The sequence below is a fragment of the Paralichthys olivaceus genome, chromosome 4 (genome assembly GCF_024713975.1).
Source record: "Paralichthys olivaceus isolate ysfri-2021 chromosome 4, ASM2471397v2, whole genome shotgun sequence".
Taxonomy (NCBI): domain Eukaryota; kingdom Metazoa; phylum Chordata; class Actinopteri; order Pleuronectiformes; family Paralichthyidae; genus Paralichthys; species Paralichthys olivaceus.
Window position 1 is genome coordinate 17,333,670 of NC_091096.1, and position 13,628 is coordinate 17,347,297.

General features: G+C 42.0%; 2 protein-coding genes across 7 annotated transcripts; both read left to right on the top strand.

Annotated features, from left to right (window-relative positions):
* Positions 1-601: 601 nt before the first annotated feature.
* Positions 602-4,244, top strand: ubl4a (ubiquitin like 4A). Its single transcript, XM_020093872.2, has 4 exons — positions 602-871; positions 2,044-2,149; positions 2,256-2,467; positions 3,547-4,244. Exons 1-4 carry the CDS (start codon positions 824-826, stop codon positions 3,652-3,654), a joined length of 474 nt encoding a protein of 157 aa, XP_019949431.1. The 5' UTR covers positions 602-823; the 3' UTR covers positions 3,655-4,244.
* A 233-nt stretch (positions 4,245-4,477) lies between these two features.
* Positions 4,478-13,263, top strand: LOC109633790 (dynamin-1-like protein). Of its 6 annotated transcripts, none has more exons than XM_020093867.2 (18): positions 4,479-4,640; positions 5,085-5,211; positions 6,101-6,242; positions 6,531-6,569; positions 6,870-6,916; positions 7,862-7,933; positions 8,027-8,113; positions 8,269-8,431; positions 8,959-9,079; positions 9,251-9,589; positions 9,958-10,078; positions 10,204-10,359; positions 10,468-10,557; positions 10,645-10,743; positions 10,947-11,063; positions 11,149-11,258; positions 11,385-11,544; positions 11,678-13,263. In XM_020093867.2, exons 2-18 carry the CDS (start codon positions 5,110-5,112, stop codon positions 11,732-11,734), a joined length of 2,022 nt encoding a protein of 673 aa, XP_019949426.1. In that variant the 5' UTR covers positions 4,479-4,640; positions 5,085-5,109; the 3' UTR covers positions 11,735-13,263. The 6 variants fall into 6 exon arrangements, with proteins under 6 accessions (XP_069380084.1, XP_019949426.1, XP_019949429.1 ...); XM_020093868.2 differs by having other exon boundaries at positions 4,492-4,640; positions 5,088-5,211; XM_069523983.1 differs by lacking the exon at positions 6,531-6,569 and having other exon boundaries at positions 4,478-4,640; positions 5,088-5,211.
* Positions 13,264-13,628: the final 365 nt, after the last annotated feature.

Here is a 13,628-nt window from a genome sequence, read left to right on the forward strand (position 1 = left end):
GATCCCCCCAAGTCATTTTTTAAGATATTGTTATTTTGAGATATTAGGTTGTTATTTCTGAGTTAGTGAGGTAATTGTTTTGAGTTACTCAGTCATTATTCTGAGATATGAAGTCATTATTCTGAGATATTAAGTCCTTATGCTGAGATATTCAGTCATTATTCTGAGAGATAAAGCCATTATTATTAGACGTTAAGTCATTATGCTGAGATATTCAGTCATTATTCTGAGAGATAAAGCCATTATTATTAGACGCTAAGTCATTATTCTGAGATATCCAGTCATTATTTTTAGATATGAAGTCATTATTCTGAGATATATTGTCATTATTCTGAGATATTCAGTCATTATTTTTAGATATTAAGTCCTTATTCTGAGATATTCAGTCATTAGTTTTAGATATGAAGTCCTTATTCTGAGATATGAAGTCATTATTCTGAGATATTCAGTCATTAGTTTTAGATATATTGTCATTATTCTGAGATATGAAGTCCTTATTCTGAGAAGGTTTCTCTCAGGGTTGTGATCAGTGGTATGAATCAGCTTCCACACACTCAGACAGTTCTGCTTCACTGGGGAAATTATTTGCCACGTCCCTCTATATTTTGGGTGGAGTTGTCCTCCCCGCCGCCAGTAGGTGGCAGCAATGTCCCCTGGGAGCCGCAGCAGGCCGCACACAGCAGCCGGAGAAGAAGATGGGCCGTACTTGACAAGAGGAGAGTCTTGTTGAAACGAGCAAAGTAACGCCAGTTGATTACAGTTTGATTTTAATCCACAAACGTATTCGTCGTGTTGTTGAGTTGAGTCCAGGGAGTCGCTGAAGATGATCCTGACCGTGAAACCGCTTCAAGGAAAGGAATGCAGCGTGCAGGTGAGTTCAACACCACCCTCAGCTAACTGCTAAATGTTAGCTCCCTGACGCTAGCTTAACTCGAAACATTAGCCTCTGCAGGGAGCCTAACGGGTTAGCAGCGGACCTAACACACGCACAGCTACCTGTGAGTGTAGCTAACACACACATGCTGCTGCAGTATGAACTCTTGTTACCACTGAACCAAACATAAACGTCAGAGTCCACACAGTGTAGCTAAAGTTAAGTTTTTATTACAGACACATCGTCGTTCAGGTGTGAACTGAGCTAGCCTTCTTGTCTCAGCCTCGGGGAGGACAATACCTGCAACGTTATCAGATCGACTCATATCCCTTCTCTCCTATTGTGCGTTATCTGTGTGAATGGAAGCTCTGCAACACTTTGTGTGTCTGTACTTGTAGGTGAGGAAGATCCAAGCTTATATTACTATACATCTATAACGCAGCATCTTAGTAAAGTAGTTTGCGTTGGGGCAGCACAGCAGCCAACCACGTTACAAGTTACCAGCATCTGCCCGTTACTCAGTAATTTGCGACGTTGTTTGCACACTGCAGGTCAGTCCAAGCCCCAGATGGAGCCCCACGTGTTTTACAGGGATAACGTTACTGGATTATTGTTCAAACTGAGGCTTAAACAAACCACTTATATGTAGAAACACCCATTGTTCCCCTGAGCAATGTAGCTATATAAATCTTATCAGGATAGTATGAGAAAATAATCAATGAGTCTGATGTTTTATGTGCAGAGTTTTTTACATTTTGAATCTGTTTCGATCTAAAGTATTTGCTTACGTTATGTGTCAAATGGGGAAGAACCAGACTAAATATGTGACTCTGATTGGTGACTCTAAAATCATCTTTAGTCTGTCAGTGATTCAAATAAAATGTGTTTCTCCCAGCTCTGAAAGTTATAGAAGTGCCTGTCCACATCATAACATCCCTGTTTTGGGGCATTCTGCTGGGCTTATGGTGTGGATAATACTCTGTAGGCCATTCGTTTTCATCATTTTTCATGATACTAATGTGTAGTGAATACCTCATTAGACGTGGGGTTTACGTTTGTAAAGCTAATGCAAAGTAAGAAGAAGATTGGCTGTGCTCCTAAACCAAAAGACAGACTGCCTTTCAGCTGTAGTTTGATCATGTATTGTGTTTATGTTTTTGATCTTCCAGGTGACTGAAGATGAGAAAGTCTCCACAGTGAAGGAACTTGTATCGGAACGTCTCAACATACCAGCAAACCAGCAGCGGTTGCTCTATAAAGGGAAAGCACTTGCAGGTAACTACCAATTACTCAGTGTTTCATATTTTTTTGTACAAAGCTGTTCATAACTGATCAGTCTCTTTAAACTATTGATGATTGTATACTACATTGCTTTCCTCAGATGAACACAGACTTAGCGATTACTCCATTGGACCAGAGGCTAAATTGAATCTAGTGATCCGTCCAGTGGGGGAGAGGACTGCAGCTTCAGGGATGGCTTCCAGCAGCAGCAGCAGCAACATACATGGAGGAGTGTGGCAGACTGTGTCTATGATACTTGCAAGACACTTCAGTCCAGCAGATGCAGCAAAAGTCCATGAACAGCTTATTAAGGTATTTAAATGTGGCACCTTTGCTCCCATGCATCATAATCTGATCAAACTAAATTTGTGGTTATCCATTTTGAGATGTGGGTATGTAGAGTTTCTGAACAACATAATATTAAACAAGTAGTAGAGGCTGCAGACTGAACATATGTAAGAATAATGCAAAAAATTAAGCTTGAAATAGCTTTAAACCAGTTATAATTGAACACGTAGATCTGAAGGCGAGGAAATAATTTGAGAAGACTAATATTTGATTATTTTTCTTTTAAATTCTAATATCTTATCTGTTGCCTTTTGCTCTGTTTGTATAAATGTGGCACCTCCATTTAGTGACCAGATATTTTTATGTTCTTATCTTTAGTTATAATTCATCACAACAGACCAACAAGGACTGTTTCATCTCGGTGTCTCATCCAAACTTGGGCAAGTGTGCAGTTGTCTTGGTCCTAATTTTTAAGAAACAGAAGTTTAAACTCTGTATGTGCTGTGTCATTTTGCATAATAAGCTTCAGACAAGCCTTGACAAGTATTAACATTTGAATCAGCAGATGACAGTCTAATTTTTACCGAATGTTTCAGTTGAGATAATTGTCTCAACTGAACACAATTCGTTCAAGCTACTGAAAGGTGGAAAGCCACAAGACAACAAAGTATTTCACATAGAACAACTGCTTAGAACAAAACATAAACGTCAAACTCCACAAAGTGTAGCTTAAAGGAAGTTTTTAATTACAGACACATAGTCGTTCAGGTATGAAATGACCTTAATGCCGCTAGCTTGCTTGGCTCAGCCTTGGGAAGGACAATAGCTGCAACGTTATCAGATCGACTCGTATCCTTTCTCTCCTATTGTGCGTTACAACGGTTTGAATGGGAGCTCTGAAACCTTTTATGTGACTTTACTTGAAGGAGAGAAAGATACAAGCATAATGCATCTCTAAACCAAACAATCAGAAAGTAAAGACATTCATGAGGACCATCCTTCATATCCTCCATGCTCTGTGAAATATAGAGCAATATATAAAGCTTATCATGGTTAAAATGTTTTTCAACCCACTCTTTCTTTTAAAAATGTTTTTCTTCAAGGACTATGAACGTTCACTTCGACAACTAAGTCTTGATGACATCGAGCGCTTAGCCGGAAGACTCCTCCACCCAGACGGCGAGGGCATGGACACCTCGTACATGGACTAAGAATGCAGAGTTGGAAGTTGCTTTTTGTGATTGTGTTTCAAGAGGCGCTCTGTGCCCTAGATGCATACAGTGTTTAGAGTGTGTGAGGCATGGAAAATACAGTATGAGTTTTCTTGCACAGAGCCCCTGGTGTGTGCCTCATCAGTGGCTGAGTGAACACAGATAACACCGACTGTCTTCGCAACAGGGCTTCTTATCCACAACCAAAGGGGCTGGATAAGGCCAAAGGACTTGGATAAGAAAAACGTTGCCGCTTTGGATTAGTCCTCGTCATCAATGTTGCAATCGTGACACAAGGCCTGATCACATAATGTTTGTACACAAAGGATCCATTTATGCTGTTTGTTTCACATGATCTCTGGCTGCTAACACTCCCAGGGGACTCCCATTTCTACTGGAGGCTATTTATTAGTATTGTCTGTGTTGGATGATAATTGCTGTGTGTCTTCTGTTAATCAATTATGCGAACTGCAAAGGTAATAACATGTTTTATCCCATAAATAATATCCCATTGTACGATTTGTAAATATGTTTATATATATATATATGTATATATATATATATAGACATACATTAAAACAGAAAAAAGAAAGATGTTTGTTTCTTGTGTTTATATTTTATTTCCAAGTAGTGATGAATGTTGATAAGAAGCGTTTCCAGCCATTTTACAACATTCAAGTAGAAGTGGTTCAGTAGAAAGAAGGAAGTCCGCTTCATGAGGGACTTCACAAGGCGGGACCAAACAATGTGTTGTATACGCGTCGACCAATCAGATTCTGAGAACACTCCTAGGTCATATTTTACTACCAATCAAAATTGATTTAGAGTGACGCTCGTACCGCCCATTTCCTAAATCGACGGTTACCTCCTCTGCTGCTAACGCTCGCTGACATTTTGGGTTAAAATGCATCGTCGCTCGCTTTCTTTCTACAAAGCATGACGGACAGACACGTCGGATAAGGAGGGAAACTTCGTGCTGAACATCGGTGAGAGGTCGAAGCGGAGCATCGGTTCCTCCAGCCGCTAAGCTAGCGTAGCGTTAGCTCCAAGCTAGCACGTATATGTCACTTCCTGCCTTTACCAATTAGCTTCAGCGAGCTAACATCACTGTTTTTATGATTTGAATGTTAGCCTGTGCTGCTACATCATTCACTCACATGTTATGTCGACGGTGTGTCGGTGTCGTGTCTGGGAACTCTAGAAATCACAGCGTTTGGTCTCTGGTGGTGGAGCTGACGCTTGGGCGTTACACTCCTCTCATCAGGACCACTCTGCCCTTTGGTGCAGCAAGACTGCAGTCACCTTCTGGGATGAACATGTTCTTAGCTAGAGTTACTTCTTCTCCTTCTTCTAGTTTCTGTGTGATTCAACATCACCTGCTCCACTTTGCTGCACTTTCCCTCTGTTTACCCACGTCTTTCCTGTTCCAGTAGGTGAGCCCAGTTTATCAGAAGGATGGAAACTCTGATCCCCACCATCAACCGGCTGCAGGAGGTCTTCCTCACAGTGGGTGCAGAGATCATTCAGCTGCCTCAGATTGTTGTGGTTGGATCTCAGGTCGGTCAAGAAAAACATTACCAATGAAAAGCTTAATTAGTCACGAAAGTATCTGTAACTCTCTCCTGAATTTCACTGCCTTTACTAAAAATATAAAGTTTATATTGAGTCAGCGTTTGAACAGATATTGAGAATGTATTGATTATGTGTATATTGCACACACAACACTGACAGAAACTGCCTAAATCCACTTTTCTTCCCACAACATAGTGAATATCCTTTGTACATTTGAAGGTCTTCTATCATGTAAATTTCCCCGTTGTGGGATGAATAAAGTATATCTAATCTAAATCAACCATCAGTAGATGCTAGCATCCATCAGCAGATTTTAGGAAGGTATCTTTAGTTGTGTTCCTCAGTATAAACAGTTGTATCAGCCTTTTAATCACAAGACACCATCTGCTAAGGCAGGAACACCACAGGCTGATCAGACCTGGGTGTGTGTCGCTGACATCTTGGTGCCCAGTTGAGGTCGTTAATCCTCATCCAGAGTCATTGGCTGAAGTGCCCTGCCCTCCATGATGTTTCTTTTAGTCTGGTGCAGGGATTTGGATTCTTCGCTCTTTGAGCCACCTGATTGTGGAGGTTGCCATACAACAAAACCCATTCAGCTAACCCCCCAGGGTGAACATTTGCTTTCCAGCCACGTTGTGCTGGCTCATGCCACATAATTCAGTGATATCACACTACAGATCTCTGTATCTATACATTCAAGCATTCTTATTGAGAATCAGAATTCAGCTGTTTTCGCTCTGTTCAGACAGTTTGTATGTTTGCCTGGGATAGCTGGGCCACAGGACACACAGTGATGGCCTTCAGTAGGAAGCTTGGTGTTTGTTCTGAACTTCTTTAAATGTTGCTGTATTATTCTCATTATGTCCCACAACAGAGCAGTGGAAAGAGCTCCGTGCTTGAGAGCCTAGTGGGACGGGACTTCTTGCCTCGAGGATCAGGAATAGTTACAAGACGTCCCCTGGTGTTGCAGCTAATTAATATAGCCCCTCTGCAGGAGAGAGTGAAGACAGAGAATGGTAACCAAATATTAATCTGCATGTTGTTATTTTCTGTAGAGTGAAGTTGCCTCAAATGTTGTTTTAAACAGTTCTGATGTGTAAAATATCAGCAGATTTTTTTGTAGGGCTGCAGCTTTGTTATTTCTGTCTAAGCATGGAATCTGCTCACATTAGTTTATGTGTGATTAGCACTTAGGCACGGCAACTTTATTCACTGTTTGACCTGCTAACTTCTCCTTGTAGAGCCTTGGTGTGTCTTTGCTAACATGCAGTCTTTCTTCCTCCTCTTCTTCACTACTCTTTCAGGAAATGGGATAAAACAAAATTCCCCAAACAGCTACCCAGGTCTCTATATTTGGTCTGCATCTTTGTTTAGCTCTGTCATTTCTTTTGTGAACATTTCATTTTAAGATCCACATTCATCGAGCATGATGCACAGTGGGGTTCAAAAGTTGGAGACCTGATCTCAGACTTTTGGACCCCACTATAAGTTCATTTGTAATCTTTATGATTTGTTCCCTCCCAAACGTTAATTGTATTGTCTTTCTACATTTTGGAGAAATCACTGTGAAACAACTTAAACTCTCTCTTGCAAATTTCCCCATTGTGGGACTAATAAAGGATTATCTTATCTTGTGTGTTTAGGTGTCACAGCTGAAGAATGGGGCACATTCCTGCACTGCAAGAACCAGGTACATCTATATAAAGTTACTTTCAGGAACATTTCTGGAAAATTCTCAGCAAGCAAGTGCAAGGTGTTTTGATGAAATTTCTCACACGTGACAGACATGAAACTGGAAGAATACAAATATATCAGGATGAAAAAGAGGTGCCATACAAATAGAAGATTCAAGAGCTTTTGGCCATAAGGAGCGATGCCGGTGTTGATGTGCATCTAAACAGAAAACACAGTGCTTCCCACAGTGGAATTAATTCATCAAATCCTGCCTTCTGCTCTACTCGGGCACCACCCATCGAGGGAAAGCTCAGTAATGTTCCTGTTGTTGTAAATGCAATTTCCTGCTGCTTTCCATGCCTCCACGCTGGGGATAGCCAGTGGCCGGAGGCATTATGTTTTCAGGTTTTCCGTCTGTCCCATTCCCCTGAACGGGATATCTCAAGAATGCCTTTAGAGAATTTCTTCAAATTTGATACAAATATTCACTTAGACTCAAAAGATAAACTGATTAGATTTTTGTGCTTGGTGTTCAAAGGACGTGTTAATTTAAATGTGATATATTAGGGCTTCCTGTAGGGAATTTCATTATATCTGATACAATTCACTTGGACTCACTGATTAACTGATTAGATTTTGGTAAAATCACAGTTGCCTCAAAAAACATGTTTTTGGCCTCTTGAATTTCATATCTCAAGACTGCTTGAAGGAGTTTCTTTAACTTATTGTCAGTTGGAACGAGATTTCAGATAAAGTGATTACATTTCAGTGGTCAAAAGTCACAGTGTCACAGAAGTATGTAGAAATATGTACATGGAAACTGCACTGGTTGGTGGAGGCATACAACCGCAGTGCGGTGATTCTAGTCCATATGTGAAACACAAACCCAATTTTCCAGACATTTCTTAAAACAGGATATTCATGATGTTGATTTGTCCTCTTGCCTGTCTCGCCTTGACAGATCTTTACAGATTTTCAGCAAATCCGTCGGGAAATTGAAACAGAGACTGAGCGCAGTTCAGGCGAGAACAAGGTGAGACGGAAGCTTGGGTGTAAAATTTTGTGTTGCCTTAAATTAAACATTTTACATTGTCATGAATTTCTTTCCTCTTCTCACATCCTGCAGGGAATCAGCCCTGAGCCCATATATTTGAAGATTTTCTCTCCCAAAGTCCTTAATCTCACTCTGGTTGATTTACCTGGAATTACGAAGGTAAACTCAGCCACCTGTCAAAGATGGTGATTTGGTTTATCGTGTGCAAACTCAGAAAACACTTCATCTTGATAAACGAGTATCACATTGCATCTGTAATCATCACAGGGGCGCCGCATCTGTGCTCTGCTGACTCCTTATTGTTGTTGCCACAGGTTCCTGTTGGGGACCAGCCAGAGGACATTGAGGCTCAAGTGCAAGAGATGATCTTGTCCTTCATCTCCAATCCAAACTCCCTCATCCTCGCCGTGTCCCCTGCCAACTCCGACTTGGCCACCTCTGATGCGCTGAAATTGGCCCGTGAGGTTGATCCAGATGGTAGGACATTTTGTACAGAGACTCTTCCTCTCTTCAGATTTCATTTTAATTTGCTCTCCTCTCCAACTGTGTGAGTATTACATAACATGCTTCAAGTGGAAATGCATTTTGAATGTATGAGCACATTGTACTCAAGTCATTTCAGGCTATCAGATTCATCAGTTTTTACTGTTAACAGCATCCTGGCAGTTAACAGATGCCTAGAATATTAATGCTGCTTTCATGGTGCACTCTGAAGAGGAGATTGATCAATAATGAGAATCTGCCTGTGGTAATTGTCTGAGTGGTTGGCAGCATGGCCTAGTTATGTCTGCTATACACAGTAATTGTCGGAAATCTGACTCTGGGCCCAAATGTTCTCCAACTAGTCTTAGATCTTGTCCCATTTGAGACTCATCTCCTGTTTCTCCTCTCCACAGAAAGGTTTCTTAGCGGCTTTGTCAAAACAAAGGATGATTGAACTACACTAGACTAGACTGTCGACTGTACTTAAAAAAGACCTTGTGCGGTGTTTATTTGTCTGTCAGGTCGTCGAACGCTGCTGGTGGTCAGTAAGCTGGACCTGATGGATGCAGGGACTGATGCTCTAGAGGTCCTTCTCGGCCGTGTCATCCCAGTCAGGCTCGGGATTATCGGGGTGGTTAACAGGTCTGAAATAATAGTGAATCTTTTTCTTATCTTTAGTGTTCATAGTCTGGTTTTCTTTCATGTTGGTTATGCAGTGCTGTTATCATAAAGCACTGTGGTATTCTTTTATTGTCCTTACAATCCTGATCGTCTGATTACGCTCACTCTCTCTGTAACTGATGTTGTGCCTAGGAGCCAACATGACATCAATACCCAGAAGAGCCTAGAGGACTGTACAAGGGATGAGCATGCCTTCCTGCAGCGCCACTACCCCTCGCTCGCCTCCCGCGCTGGCTCACGTTATTTGGCCAAAACTCTTAGCAGGCTTCTGATGCACCACATCCGGGACTGCCTGCCAGAACTCAAAACCCGGGTGACAGTGCTGAGTTCCCAGTACCAGGCGAGGCTCAACAGCTATGGGCAGCCGGTAGAGGACCACAGTGCCACCCTGCTGCAGATTGTCACCAAGTTTGCCAGCGATTACTGTAACACCATCGAAGGAACAGCCAGATACATCCAAACCTCAGAGCTGTGAGTCTAGCCTCTCTATGTTAGCAGCAATACTTTTCTGATGACAGCAGCCTTTTTTCATGTTCTAGTGAATTTTCTCAGGTTGGCACCTTATTTATTAATTTAACTGCAAATCTCAGCATTTTACCTGGTTCACAATGCATGACAGGAGAATGATGTCCTTGGGGTAGCGTAATTTTAAATTAAAGTATCGCCATCTTCTGTTGGCACCTTCATCTCAACAGCTCTCTTACCACTAGGCAATTTAATTCATGTAAATATATAGGGAGCAAATATTGACCCTTTTTGGTTGACTGCATTTGATTTGGTGTAATTAACATTGCTGAGAAACAGCGTTGGTGTCTCAGCTGAACCCATCTCCTCTGCAGCTGTGGGGGTGCTCGCATCTGTTACATATTCCATGAGACCTTTGGCCGCACTTTGCAATCCATCGACCCCCTCGGGGGACTGACTGAGCTCGATATTCTCACTGCCATCCGCAATGCTACGGTAAGCTTATCCTCTCACCTATTCATGTCATTTATTTAATCCAAATTCTGGTCTAGGTCTGCTGTTTTGGAGGAATAGCAGGTGAATAGTAGAGCTTGTATGCGTGTGTATGATTTGCCCTGCAGGGTCCACGCCCGGCACTTTTTGTGCCCGAGGTGTCCTTTGAGCTGCTGGCGAAGCGGCAAATTAAGCGGCTGGAGGAGCCGAGTCTCCGCTGCGTGGAGCTCGTTCATGAGGAGCTGCAGAGGATCATCCAGCACTGCTCCTCCTTTAGTACGCAGGTTAGCTCAGAGATTGAGATGCACTTTACACATCACAGACTTCCTGAAACAGCACTGCATTAATTATGATGGCATCATGCTAAAAAAGTATGTCTCTGTGTTTGCAAGGAGCTTCTGCGATTTCCCAAACTGCACGACTCTATAGTGGAAGTAGTGACTGGATTACTGCGCAAGCGTTTGCCGATTACTAATGAAATGGTAATCCACAGTTTGAATAGGATTTTTAATACTAATTATAATAACCAACAGCCGATAACAATATTAACTCTGCTTTTTTAACTTTAGGTACACAATTTAGTAGCAATAGAGCTCGCCTACATCAACACAAAGCATCCAGACTTCGCAGATGCAGCGCAGGTCTCAGCATCTGTCAACAGTCAGCAGGTAGTTGTTTGTCCCTTACAGCAGGTACTCACATTTATCATTTATTCTGCCTGGGTAAACAGCAGCGGTTGTGTTCTGAAAAGCCTTAACAATTATGTTCTGCATCCAAACATTAACAGCCCCTTTCATAGCTTGCAGTGAAATTCCAGGCTCAGCCGAAAATTGCTTTGACCCTCTGACTTCTTCGGATTTCTCACTGTCAGGCAGAGGCCCTCGATGGAGGGAAGCGCTGGAAGAACGATAAAGTTGCGGAGGAGAAAGCCCCGCCTGCAGGCTTTGGCAGCCCCAGCAAGGGCCAGGCCATTAACCTCCTCGACACAGTGAGTGGTGAGATTAGCAGTAGGACAAATTACTCGAATGATATGAACACCACCAACATTTTATTTCTCTCTCTCTCTCTGCCAGGCGGTGCCCGTATCCCGCAAGCTGAGTTCCAGGGAGCAGAGGGACTGTGAGGTCATTCAGCGGCTCATCAACTGCTACTTCCTCATTGTCCGCAAAAGCATCCAAGACAGGTTGGACTGGAACAAATTCAGAGCTGCTGGGGGCACCTTCTCTCCCCATTTCCCCTTCTGTTTCCACTCTTGTTGTTGCTATTGATGCTGACTTTGTAACTTTGTCTCGGGGCTGTGTGTCCACAGCGTGCCCAAGACAGTGATGCACTTCCTGGTGAACTTTGTGAAAGAGCATCTGCAGAGCGAGCTGGTGGGTCAGCTTTACAAACAGACACTGCTGCAGGACCTGCTCATTGAGTCACAGGACACGGCACAGCAGAGGACCGAGGTTGCTCAAATGCTTGAGGTGAAATTGCCTGTTGCTCTCTTTCTCTGAGTAGGTTCTGAGTATCAAGAACAACAAAGACTTTCTCTTTAGCTTCATCCCCTCTTTTAAGGCCACAGATGTAATAACCGTGTCCTTTTTCTTTCCTTCTCAGGCGCTCAAAAAGGCCAATAACATCATTTCTGAGATCCGAGAGACCCATCTGTGGTAGCCAGAGGACACAAACAAATTCCCTTGTCATAGGACAGCTTTGAGAATATAAGAGTGTCTGTGAGTTTACAGCAGAGAAAGTAAGAGAGCGTGTGTGCGTGTGTGTCTGCACTCGTGTGTCTGTGTGTGTCTACATTTTCTCTTGGACCAATGACCATAGCACATTTAGATCTTGAACACTGGAGCTGTTGGTTTTTCACTGTGAACGTTGTGTAATGTTGGAAATCATTTAAACACTCAGGCCCGAAAGTGTTATCAAGAACTTTAAATGGTAGACAGTTGCAAAGGAAATCATTTTTTGCATTGTTTTGTGACAAAATATTTGTTGGATCGTACGATTGTTGCTGTAAATGTCAAATGTCAATTTTGTGTGGAGTATTTAAGTGGTTCTCCAGGGTGTTTTTTGGATCAAAATGTAACTCGCACTGTTCAATTTCATACTTTCCAAAACTGGGCCTCTGAGCCCCTTCAGCAGGTGCTATAAACTATGTTAGATTTGTTGCTTTGTGACTTTAATCTCCTTTGTTGGAAAACTCACCAGAGATAGAAATGAAATGGAAATCCAACTTAATCAAAGCTGACTGCAGTGCAACACAGAATTCACACCTCAATGATTTTAAGAAATTACAGGTTGGTTGCAAATTGTTTTTCTCCAGCTCTGCAGTGTAAAACAGTATGAGGTGTATTTTACAGTCACATTTGCATATCCCTGTGGGTGTGTAGTCTTATACAAGGAGACCAAACATCCCATCATTAGTTTATCTCTGTTCTGAGGTTTTTAGGAGAGGCAGCTATAGTGTGTAGTATATAAAAATTGTGGTGTTAGTGAGTTGTGATTAAAATATTAGTTTTAAATGAAAAAGGAGATCACATGCAGGTACATCACATGACTTCAATATTCTGTAACGTCTCTTCCCTTCCTCCAAACTAATTATCGACGGATTTCCACTTTAAATCATTCATAGCCTGTTCCGCTTGAATTTCCAAACATATAGACCAACTGTCGATTAAGAGATTTAGTACACGAATACCTCCTGCATGCATTTATTTGTAAACTATCAGCTTATAACCAGAGCCATTCCATTGTGTAATGTCACTCAATGTTTAAAAATCTTCTTCTGATGTTCCAAACTTAGGGTGATTGTCAGGTAAATTCATCCCCTAAAGTAAAGTAGGAATTAATGTAAATCTTTTCCCTTCGCCCAATAACAAATGTTCCTAAAAATGAGTTTTTTTCACCACCAAACCTTTTCTGTTTGGTCAGGGAGCAAACACAACATTGCATGTGTGTGTTCAGTATGCGTGTGAGGATGTATGAATGAATAGCTCATGTATATTTGTATTATTTAAATGTACAGTGGCGGCCCAAAGGTCTGAGACCTCTCACTGAGTTTTGGACTCCAGCTGTTATTATTATCATGTGTGAACTGCCTCTGAGTTCTTGCCTGCCAATATTTGTGATACCATGTTTACCAAATGAAGTCTGTTCAGACTGGAGGGACTCATTAAAAGCGAACAAAAGACACTGTACTGAGTGTGTTTGGGTGTTATTGACAGCGTGCGGTTATAACGATTGATCAGTTTTCATAATATCTTGTTAGTTTATCTCCCATGGTGCCGCAGCGGTAGATATGATTAAACTCACTCTGCTTTGCTTTTATTGATCTCAAGTGACTGAAAAAGTCTGTTTGGTCCAGTGAGTCTGTCATAGCTGCACCAAAGTGCCCTGAAGGGTGCCAGCACACACACACACACTCACAGTGACATTAGCACCAGTCTCCACACCTTGTTATTGAGGTATTTGACTCCATGTTACTATATATCGAGGGAAACACACACACTCCCATTGAGATGATGGATTTTTGATAATGTTGAGGTGATCTTAGTAAAAGCTG

Excerpts from the sequence above, each read along its gene's own strand:
- ubl4a (XM_020093872.2), top strand. The coding sequence starts at position 824 with ATGATCCTGACCGTGAAACCGCTTCAAGGAAAGGAATGCAGCGTGCAG. Across the intron at positions 2,150-2,255 it reads TAAAGGGAAAGCACTTGCAG|ATGAACACAGACTTAGCGAT; the intron begins GTAACTACCAAT and ends TGCTTTCCTCAG. Across the intron at positions 2,468-3,546 it reads TCCATGAACAGCTTATTAAG|GACTATGAACGTTCACTTCG; the intron begins GTATTTAAATGT and ends TTTTTCTTCAAG.
- LOC109633790 (XM_020093867.2), top strand. The coding sequence starts at position 5,110 with ATGGAAACTCTGATCCCCACCATCAACCGGCTGCAGGAGGTCTTCCTC. Across the intron at positions 8,432-8,958 it reads CCGTGAGGTTGATCCAGATG|GTCGTCGAACGCTGCTGGTG; the intron begins GTAGGACATTTT and ends TTTGTCTGTCAG. Across the intron at positions 11,545-11,677 it reads AGGTTGCTCAAATGCTTGAG|GCGCTCAAAAAGGCCAATAA; the intron begins GTGAAATTGCCT and ends TTTCCTTCTCAG.